Source organism: Gossypium hirsutum, chromosome A12 (genome assembly GCF_007990345.1).
Source record: "Gossypium hirsutum isolate 1008001.06 chromosome A12, Gossypium_hirsutum_v2.1, whole genome shotgun sequence".
NCBI classification, from domain to species: domain Eukaryota; kingdom Viridiplantae; phylum Streptophyta; class Magnoliopsida; order Malvales; family Malvaceae; genus Gossypium; species Gossypium hirsutum.
The window spans coordinates 5,057,823-5,068,756 of NC_053435.1; the positions used below are offsets into that span (position 1 = coordinate 5,057,823).

Genomic DNA, 10,934 nt, shown 5'->3' on the forward strand with positions numbered 1-10,934 from the left:
TTTATTTGGTGTGTTAATAATGAAGTTTTTTAATTTCATATTGGGGTTAATAAATCATTAAGTTTTCTTAATTCATATGTTTTTTTTAAAATAAAAAAAAATCGATATAGCTTTGTTTGTGAAATTGGACTGTAAGTGTACTAAATAATAATAAGATGCAAGTGGTGCAGAGTGAACGTAGAAGTTTTATACGCGTAAATTTGTTGAATCGAATAAATCCCGATAACAATAGCCGTGATTCAAATAAACTCAGCTTGAATTCAAAATGATTTTACCCAAAAATTGATTCTAACAATTAATCTTTTTAAGGATGTCTACTTAAAAAGTGCAGATATAAAAGTTGTTATTTTGATGAATTTGGAGACGTTAAATATTCGTCTCGCGCGCACGTTTAGTTCGGTATTGTGATTTAGTTAAAAATTTGAAATTATTACTCTTTTTTGGTAAAACAAAGAGTTGGAACAGATGGTAAATAGCATAATCAGACAACAAAGGTCAATAATCATCCAACATTTGATTCCTATCATTCCATTCTCAAGCTAATTCGAAAAGAAGACGGTTCCTCAAGCTTGAAAGCTCTTTTCAGTCAACCTCCTATTTCCTCTTGTCCGTTTATTTACCTTGGATTTTAACTTTAAGCGTCCAATTATACCTTCCTTCTGGGAGCGGTATGGATTTTGGCATCCGCAATTGCACATCAAACAGTCCAAATGTTTCCAAAGGTGTTGGAAGGTGCAGATTTTCAGGATCAATTTGAACGCAAAGCTGCCTTCCAACCTGAAATGGAATAAAAGGAGGAGATTAATCGAGTGCGTAAATGGAAATAACAAAATCATAACATTTCAAGTCCACATCTTAAACGTTTTATGATTAAGCTATGTCACTTGGACTTGAAGCGAGTGTTTGACATGGGTTTATTCAATTTGCTCCAAGTTTACTCACATATTTGGAGGATATAACCATGTACATATCTAAATACGCGTCGAACATAAATACTTCAGAAAAATAAGAGTCCGAATAACATAGCATATAACACAAGGAGATTGTCTAATGTAGTGACGTGAGAGAAACTATTACTATCAATAAATATCATGGCCATACCTCAGCAACAATTTCATCTTTTGTCACAGGTGAGCGCAATTCAATTGGGTCATCTTTGGTCGATTGGGCACGAAACTTTTCAACATTGATAGATCTCCTCAATACCTATAAAATGCAATACAAGTTACACACTTGTACCACAAAGAGCCTGACATAAATACAATTACTGTTTTCAAGCTTCAACAAACTTTTGAAAAAGATTCACCACTAACAAGTTGAATCAATTATGACTAGTCTAGTGGCAACTTGTTGTATGTGGGTTCAAGTGTTGGCATGCTATCTAGGGTTTGAACCTTGTGAAACCCCATCCTCCTCCCACTTAGAATGTAATGTAAGCTTTGCTTGTACCAAAAAAGAATTTAAACAAGTCTTAATTTAAAATTTGACACCATTGTTATCCCACATATGCCTAGTTCCACTATTGTTAGCCTAACCATAGAAGAGGCAGGTCCAATGTTTCAGTCCCACACACCTTGACCTTGTTTCCCCAAACCCTTTAAAAACACACACATACAAACATTGTTGAGAGGCTGTTTTTTGTGTATTTCCATGTGTTGGGAGGAAGGCAGATAAAGTATCAGACATTTAAACCAGAAAAAAACATTTACGAAATTAAGGGCTTCATAGATGGGAACTAACCAGCCGGCCATTAAGTAGACGATATACAGCCTTTTCATATACTTTGCTCTTATCTTCCACATTCTTTGTAACTACTTGAACCTCTTCTTCCTTCGGTTGATAAATCTGATGAGGAAGTATACCACTGGTAAGTTATCATTTAACTGAAAATGAAAAGCACAATATCCCACATATCAGAAGTGACTCCACCAAATAAAGACTTTCAAAACAGTAACTTAATTTGACAAAACTACATAAGCAGAATGTGCATCTGAAATAAGGAATGGATTTTTACTTCATCAATATCTAATATCCATACGCAACATATGAATCCTCAATAAGAGTGAGAGAGTGAGAGAGAACGCAAGATTTAATATACTTGCAGTTGGAGACATGTTTCCTCCTTAAGGCTGAAATAGCAGATAATACATGTCTAAGAAAAGGCATTACTTATATCATAACAAGCAAAATCTAACCAAAAACCAACAGCAATATGAAAACACTGTTACTCAGACTCTTCATTTTCCTAAAAAACCTGTGTCAGAAACATTCGGATATAAATATGTGTATGATCTTCTAAATATACAGAAAAACTTAGAAAAAACAAGTATACTTGTGTCGAACACTTAATTGTATCTAGCACTCACCCCCTATGTTAGATGGACTATTCATTTCCGTAATATATTTTTGTCTGATACATATACAGACATAGTATAGAGATATACTCCTCCAAATACAAGAAAAAAACCTTAAAAGCAACATATACTCATATCGGTCACATTCACATATCCAAATCCACTCCCAAGTCCAGCCAACATAGCTTACCCCATAATCCGAGCAACAAACTGAAAACGTTCTACCTTTATGTCAAGCTTGTTTTTCCTTGAACGTGTCATGACAAAAGGTTCATGAGAGACTTAGGTAATGCATACAGATGTGTGTGTTTAAGGGAAAACAAATTGATGCATATTTGTTTGTAAATTAACAATACGATTATGATTAATATCAACTGAAAAACTTCTTTTTATAAACAAACAGCATTGCAAGAACACATGTTTCAAGCATCAAACACAAACTAAAAGAGAGAAGAAAGCGACCTTACGCTGCTCCTTAATGAGATAAGCGAACTTATCAATATTAGGAACAGCAAGCAATTTCGGCATCAGATGATTGCGAAAATAACCAGGAGCGACTTTGACAGTCTCACCAGCTTTGCCAAGTTTCCCAATGCTCTAAAAAATGGAAGCAAAAGCAAACGTGAATGATATTTTGCAATATGAAACAACAAAAAATTGAGAAAAGAAAAAGATTATTGGATCGAAATGACTCACCGTCGTAAGAATCACATCCAACTTTCTGTATCTAATTCCTTGACAAGCATAGAACAGAGGTTGCATCAAACGATCATGGCTTTGCTGGACATTCGTTTCTTTGATAATTTGCCGAAGGGCATGTCTTCCATACTGGATATAAGCCATTAATTTCCTAACTTCAAGTACCTGATTTGGCGGAGGGGCGGGAAAATGGATCGCCGGCTAACGGCGAGTGGGAAACTCGGCGAGCGGGAAAATGGATCGCACGGCGAGGTGGGAAACTCAGATGGGTTTAGGGTTTTTCGAGTGGACTGAAAAAGCTAAAAGCCTCTTCTTGCCTTTCTCTATGGCATGCTCGACAAGAAATTGGGGCTACTGGCCGAAGGCGAAGCAAGCAATGAAGGAGATAAAAAGAGACAGACCCAGGAAACAGAGGGCAAATTAGGGCGTGAAAAATAAAACGGATGTAAACTGAGGAGAAGCCAGGGATTAGAAAACAGAGAATTCCGGGGATTAGGGGCGTAACGTATTAGGGGTGTATTAGGCAATACATTGAACCAAACACCTGCTTAAGAGGGGCTTAAGTGGGGCCCACGGATTAGGGGTGTATTGGCTAATCCAATACACCCAACCAAACATAGTGTAATTTGATTTGTTATTGAAGTTAGAAATAACGAGTTTTCCTAATGGATGCATGTTAGAGATCTCAAAATGGAAAAAGAAAAAAAATTCCAAGGCCATCTAGAGGCATAAATCATACATAACTTTTGAAGAATTTTCCATTACATTACTGTCCAAGTCACCAAGCCATGTTTGGAGCAAATCTTGCTTCTCAATCTCAGCGTAGTGAAACAAACAAATGAATGCATGAAATCGCAACATAAACATGGGGTTGTAATCAGGTTGGTTTACGCAGTCATTTTTTAAAACATACTACTATATATTTGCAAACTCTATTTATAATCAGAGTTGGAGATTGGCTATGATTGAAATACCTTCATTGAAAAGCTGGATTATTATTTTATGAAAGAGAAAGAAGAATAATGGCAGATAAAAAGTGGGAAAATAACATAAAAATTTCTAAGTACAATGTAATGAGATAGAGGCAAGGTATAAAATCAATTGGTTAGGGAAGTAAGCAAAGGAAATCTTTTTGAGCTTTGTTGAACAGTGCTTGTAGATTCACCAACTCCTACACGTATTCTCCAAGTTATGATCATTTAAAAACAAGGGAACCTCTGTCTTCCATGGCTGTCTTCAGGTCTCTCCTCTAGGATGGCATTGCCTCACAGTTCTTCCACTTTTCTATTTTTCTGCTTCTGCATTATCCTTGCATCAGGTATATTTCAATTACATTACATAATCACCCAAGTAATTAAATTTCTAGAATTTGGTCCTTTTCATTCCAAGTTACGGTTTTCAGGGTATTTATTTCATCTTTAAGATATCATATTTAATAGATTTCGGGTTTTAATTTCAGTATTTGCAACATTTTTTTCTATCTCAAAAACCTACCTTTCTAGTTCCGGGAAAAGTACATATAAGTTCACTTATATTTATATTTGGGCAGGTGTAACAAAGCCTGCAAATGCAAAAAATTTTACACTAGTGAATCAGTGCAAAGAAACAATATGGCCTGCAATAATCACCGATGGAGGCAACTTCCATGGTGAAGGCTTTACCTTGGAATCAGGTCAGACTGCCTTCTATAATGCCCCGAATGGGTGGAGTGGCCGCATATGGGGTCGGACCGGTTGCAGTTTTGATAAAAATGGCAATGGCACATGCCAAACAGGAAGTTGTGGCACTTCAATAAATTGTACAAGCGCTGGCAGCCTGCCTGTTTCCATAGCCGAATTCACCCTAGGTGGTGATATCGATTACTATGATGTTAGCCTTGTAGATGGTTTTAACTTACCTATTGTGGTCAAGCCTGGTGGTGGTAAGGGAAATTGCAGCATTGCTGGTTGTGATGGAGACTTGAGGCAAAACTGCTCATCAGATCTTGAAGTTAAGAACAATGGGAAAGTTGTCGGCTGCCGCAGTGCTTGCGATGCCTTCAACACTGATGAGTACTGTTGCCGTGGGGCGTATAAAGATCCTGTCACATGTTTGCCTACAAATTATTCCAAGAGTTTCAAACAAGTATGCCCTGCAGCATCAAGCTATGCCTACGATGACCGCGTTAGTATTATAACTTGCTCTGCATCAGATTATTTGGTAGCCTTTTGTGCATCAAGGTAAGCTTGACAAAATTCAAAAAACAAACATATAAATCTAATAGTATTTTGAAAAGGGTATTTGCCATGGTTTATTTGATCAATGAAGTAATGAATTGCTAATGACTCCAGGAACAATACAATATGCACCTACCAAGATCAGAAGTTTGTTTGCTACAGTACATCAGAGGGCTTCAAAGCAATCTCTCAAAGTTGGAGGAGTTGGATGTTGGCAATACCATTGGCTTCCCTTTTACAATTTTTGCTTTAGTAAACTCTGTTCAGCTGCAGTTTTTATCATTCTGAAATTTGAAGGGATGTTATCCCCCTTTTTTTTCCAGATTCTTTTGGACAGATGAACACCTTGGAAGAGAAGGTAAGAGAACAGAAAAGATGGGGTTTTCTCTGTATTTTCTCATTGATACCAACAATCATGTTATCCCCAGGGCAATCCATGCTAATATTTCACTTAGATTGATAACTAGATTTTCATGGTACAGGATAGGCGATTTAGAGATTTTCATATTTGAATTTAGAAATGAGTAAATTTAATACAATGTAATTCACCCATCCCTTCAAACTTCAAGTAATGGGAGAGAACAGGAGACCAGCCTCAATGCCCAATCAACTAACCAGAAATATTCAAATGTTACCCAATACTCGATAACCTTTTCATACTTCATCCTTAAAATTGGTACACTGAGGCAACTTGTCTAGAGTTAAATGATTCAACAAGTTCTTTCTATAGTAAAAAGAGTAGGAAGGAAAAACTTACAGTTAACAAGTCTAGAGTAAAAAAAAAAATGTACCATACAACAACAAACTATCCATTCACAGTTCATCTTAAAGTGCAGGGCCAATCTCTTCCCTTAGGATCTTCACAGCTTCTGAAACTCCATCCTGAACATGGAATAAATTTCAGATAATCTCAGTATCCTAACAGGAACCAAAAATTGAAAAAGAGAGCGAGTAAATTGGCAGAAAATTAGCCCCCACAATGGGGTTGGTTGGATATGGATGGGAAATTGGGATTCGGGCACATGTCTCAAACAAAATGTATCATACAAACTCCAAAGTTCTTTGAAATGCTGATCTGCCATCCAAACACCAATCCTTAACATTATCTGCCACCAATCTATCATTTCTATTGCCATATCCAGGCTAGTATTTTATGCAGTACGCCAAGTAAATGCACAATGCATCAATGATAAAGATAAGGATCATCAATAACGGGAGATTACATAGAGGATTGATCGCAAAAGTGTGAGACATCACTGAAGTAAATGTGTTGGCATCCATTTATCGAGATTAGGCTAATAACTTTTTACCATATCTACATAGTTATTACTGATCTAATATTTCTTAGCTTTGATTAAATGAATGGACAGGAAAAATGTATCACAATCAGCAGCCATTACCTCAGGAGAAATCCTTTTACCGATTTCTAATGCACGTTTTTTGATTCCAGGAGATAATGCATCATGTATTGCTTGTGATAGTACATTTGCTGCGGCCCTGATACTTGTTTCACTAATATTTTCTGGAACAAGATGGTTTCTTCTCAATGGTTCTGGAGCAACTCCAAGCCAAAACATTTTTTCTGCCCAGTAGAATTGATCCAGTACAAACGGACATATAATCTGCAATGCAATGATAGTTATATTTGAGAAAGAGCAGTAGGGAAAGAATAGGATGACACCATAACCATACACAAATACAAATATAAACTACAATTATAAAAGGAATGCATGTAGACTCCAATGACCTTATATTCAGATAACCAAAACAGCTGTTGCATTTCATATAAGATGCTCATTACCTTTTGCTAAATGTCCATCACAAGTATCAACCTACCAAATGCTAAACAAAAAATCTGCTCAAACAATAATGGGGATATGAAACAATGAGTATGGTTGAAAGGGTTTAACATGCAATTGACCTGAGGGATACCGGCATATAGAGCTGCAGCAGTGGATCCACTGGTTTTCCATTGAAGAAAATAAAGCAATTAATAAATCAGAAGTAATTTTTTCTATGCATTTAACTGAAATAAGAAGTCATAAAGAAAATAAATACGAGGGAAAAATTCTCACCTCCCTCCATGATGAATTGCAGTTACACATCTCGGGAACAGCCAATTATATGGTATCATACTAATGTTACATGATAACAAGACAAGCAAATTTCAATAAAAAAGGTTAGGTTTGTAGAAGACAGTTAAGGGATGTGTTAGGTTTTAAAAAATCCAAAAAGCTTATTATCCACATCTTTCTAGAAACACTTCAGATCTGTATCATTGAGCTCTGTAAGAAATTCTGAATTGTACAATTGTTACTTTCTAAATCATCAAATCTTCATGTAAAATCTTCATCTTTTTTCTGGCATCCAGATAAAACTAGAAACACTCACCCTGAAAAGCAAAACAGCCGATTATCAAAAAGAGATAACCCCTTTTGAACCGACCATCTTTGCTTCGAAATAGAAGATGCTTCATGGGCAATTTCCTGGACTGCTGCATCTAATGGTTCATAGCCAGCTGTAAAAAGGATAAATCTGTGACATGTAACCTCTAGAACAGTTCGGACGACCTGAAGAAATGCTCGAGGATTCCTCATAAGCCCCATACTGCAAACAGAAAAAGAACACTTAGTTCAGGAAAGAAACAGAAAGGACACTCTAAAGCTATTATCCATCAAGGAATCATAAAATAGATAACCCACATGGATGCATGATAGGATCCATTTCACCTTATAGTTCCTTCGTATTGTGTATCAAACTGGGTTTTGTCATTATTTAAAAGTACAAAAAGAAAGGTTACACAAACACCAATATACAGGGATAACACAATAGTTTAAGGAGATAAAAGGCACTTCCTGCAGACATCTAAGGTATCAGACAAAGCTTTAGAACCTACCTTCCAATAGAACTTAGCCCTACGAAAATAGGTGGCCTAGACAAAGGAGTCTTTAGAAAATACTGTAACTCAGCATGAGCTGGACACATGTCATCTGAGTTTAGATGCCCTGTGAAAAGCAGTGTTGAAATTTGTCCACATTCCTGACAGGAAAACTGCCACTCAATAGGGAGGAACCAAAAACCACAAACCCGAGTATTTGATGGCCAATAATCTGTTAACACATTGATATCATAAGCAATCCAAATATGAGGAAGAAGGAATGAAACAGAAAAATAGGTGAATTTTTACAGAGGTTTGCAGAATCAATCAGTTACCAGAAAACCTTATCACAAAAGGCACTCCAACAAAATTCAAAAAATATGAAACACTGCCAAATGTTCCACAAAAGGAGTCTGAAACAAGAAGTGCAGAAACTTAGGAGTTACCAGGGCACTCAACAAGTTCTTTGCTAAACCCATACCTGTTACACAGAAGTATTTGATAATCAGAGATGGATGGCATGTATTCATCTTAATACCTTTCTCCAAAGACATAATTCCTCCAAAAATAATTGATGAATGGATTGCATGCCTGTCTCATACTTGCTTCAAATATTCAATTAAATCACAAAAAAGCCTCTAATATCATGTCAACTTCTCATAGCAACACAGACACGAGTGTTCTCTAAAAGAACTTATTCCATAAATTCAAAGAATTTTCAGAAGTACTCTCCATCTAACTTTATAATGAAACACTATAAAGTGCTGCAACCCATTAACAACAACTCATTGGATAATAAGAGGGATACACTATTGCAATTGATTGGTCAATCATACATTAAGTCATTTCATTTCTAGACTTTCTATGTGAAACGGCATGACTTACAATAGTAGGGGAGATGGTGGTCTATCGTGCCAAGTAGGAAGACCTGTTACCGGGTCCTGCTTAGAGTATCAAACACTGTCATAAATTAGGTAGTTATGAACTGCATAATAAGTGATTGAGCTCCAAAAGAGAAGTACTAACTGTAAAAGGATAAGGACTCAGATTCAAATCCTCACTTCTCCAAGATTCCCAATTATCACTAAAAAGTGGCCACATCCAATGAATTACATCTTTCCAGCAAACCTGTGTTCATACAAGAATAAGGAGTTAATATGCGACATGAAAGGTTCAAACATACTCATACAAAACGACAACAAATAAAAACAATTATCATATCAGAGTGCAAAAGTAATATCAGTTGAACTGTCTGAAGCATTTAACTTATAAGATTCAACTACCTTATCAGCGGGAGCGTCCTGGAGATATTTGTACAAAAGAGGAAGTTCTTTACTGAAGTAATGCTCAAAGAATGAAGGTGCACTATACAAAAAATTGTAAACAGAACAGATTATATTAGTTGCAGATAGATACATATCCAGGCCAGCCAATAAGCCAATTGGAGAAAATCATAACATTTAACTTCTCTACTAAGAGCTTTACACGCCAAGTTGTTGAAAAAAAAAAACAGATATAATTAACTTGAATTTGAGACATTGACAATCATTCAGGATTTCCCTTGTTCTTTTGATAAATTCATTGGACTAACCCCAACTAGTGAATTCCGTTTCCTGGGAAAATATAGTTGGCCTTTTTCTCCAGAAAAAGAGAACTGATGACATATAGAACTCATTTATTAAGATGTAAGATAAAATTCATTTGTTTACCTATAAGGAACAACATAAGGAGCAATAACTTTACCTATAAGGAACAACATAAGGAGCAAGAACAATACAACGGACATGGAAAAGTTCTGCAAGGCTCCAGCCTTCCTGGACAATCACAAGAATGCAATCTTAAAAAGAAATTGAATCATCACCCCTACAGTCTTAAGTTTCAATAAACCAACCACATCTAAATAATAAATTTGAATTGTTCACTTTATAAATCAGTGACAGTAACTATTAACTTATCAAGCAAAACGAGTTTAACTTAAATTTTTTTTCTTTTTCGTCCAAAAGAAGTACCAAAGCAAAGAAATTTATCCCAATAAAATCACCCTCCACGCATGGATCATTACCGAATAGCCTTTCAACTGCCAAACAGCACTCTTTTCTTTGTTCTTTTGCAATAATCTTTTTCTGCTCTGAAAATTCTAATCCCGGTGAACCTGACAAAATAATAACATGAATTCACAGAAAAAGATATAACATGGAAACGAAAAGGAAGCAATCGAACTAAACCTGTCTTATCATCAGTCCCATTACTTGAAAGAACAGGTGGCGAAGAAATTGGAACAAAAATTATTTTCTTTTTTGCCAAATGTGGACTTAGATTCTACAAGAAAGTAAATCAAAAGTTATTGTTTTTGCTAATTTTACAACCAAAATAAATAAATAACAGAAGTGCAACTTTTAATTAATAGGTAATTAAGACTTGGAATGAGAAAAAGGAGCACCTGATGTGCCGAATGAGTGATAAAAGCAACGTCGTAACCATTCTGGTCCGTAGCGAAAGCTGCAGCAATGGCCTGGAATCACCAATAAAAATTGAAACCAAAATTGTTTGCTTTCCCATGGAAAATGGAACAATTTTGAGGGAAAAAAAATCAAAAGAGCTCCAAAAAGTTGCATTTTTCTATTAAATTACAGCAATAGCATAGACGTCGCCTTTGGTGCCGAAAGCCATGAAAACAGCGATTCTTTTCTTCCTCCCCTTTTCCTTCTCTCCCTCCATTGCCGTTGAAGATAATTTTTCCCAACTCAAAACTGAATTTGGGAAGCCCAGAAGAATGTGTGGGACTAA

The 10,934-nt window shown here is 36.0% G+C and overlaps 3 protein-coding genes and 1 long non-coding RNA gene across 4 annotated transcripts; 1 reads left to right on the plus strand and 3 right to left on the minus strand.

The window, feature by feature from the left end:
• Nucleotides 1–408: 408 nt before the first annotated feature.
• LOC107932016 (50S ribosomal protein L9) lies at nucleotides 409–3,374 on the minus strand. Its single transcript, XM_016863963.2, has 5 exons — nucleotides 3,051–3,374; nucleotides 2,817–2,951; nucleotides 1,741–1,845; nucleotides 1,102–1,206; nucleotides 409–777 (listed from the first exon to the last, which is right to left on the minus strand). Exons 1-5 carry the CDS (start codon nucleotides 3,195–3,197, stop codon nucleotides 613–615), a joined length of 657 nt encoding a protein of 218 aa, XP_016719452.2. The 5' UTR covers nucleotides 3,198–3,374; the 3' UTR covers nucleotides 409–612.
• A 650-nt stretch (nucleotides 3,375–4,024) lies between these two features.
• On the minus strand, nucleotides 4,025–4,848 carry LOC121210834 (uncharacterized). The gene is made up of 3 exons (XR_005906045.1): nucleotides 4,715–4,848; nucleotides 4,548–4,614; nucleotides 4,025–4,351 (listed from the first exon to the last, which is right to left on the minus strand). It is a non-coding gene; the product is annotated as an uncharacterized lncRNA (long non-coding RNA).
• On the plus strand, nucleotides 4,260–5,723 carry LOC107932006 (pathogenesis-related thaumatin-like protein 3.5). Its single transcript, XM_016863954.2, has 3 exons — nucleotides 4,260–4,371; nucleotides 4,603–5,272; nucleotides 5,384–5,723. The coding sequence occupies exons 1-3, from the start codon at nucleotides 4,308–4,310 to the stop codon at nucleotides 5,520–5,522; spliced, it is 873 nt and encodes a 290-aa protein (XP_016719443.1). The 5' UTR covers nucleotides 4,260–4,307; the 3' UTR covers nucleotides 5,523–5,723.
• A 32-nt stretch (nucleotides 5,724–5,755) lies between these two features.
• On the minus strand, nucleotides 5,756–10,934 carry LOC107931976 (sterol 3-beta-glucosyltransferase UGT80B1). The gene is made up of 15 exons (XM_016863919.2): nucleotides 10,779–10,934; nucleotides 10,588–10,659; nucleotides 10,373–10,466; nucleotides 10,157–10,299; nucleotides 9,891–9,961; nucleotides 9,431–9,512; nucleotides 9,174–9,275; nucleotides 9,033–9,088; nucleotides 8,594–8,628; nucleotides 8,166–8,379; nucleotides 7,661–7,876; nucleotides 7,345–7,404; nucleotides 7,191–7,230; nucleotides 6,670–6,891; nucleotides 5,756–6,151 (listed from the first exon to the last, which is right to left on the minus strand). Exons 1-15 carry the CDS (start codon nucleotides 10,863–10,865, stop codon nucleotides 6,095–6,097), a joined length of 1,551 nt encoding a protein of 516 aa, XP_016719408.2. The 5' UTR covers nucleotides 10,866–10,934; the 3' UTR covers nucleotides 5,756–6,094.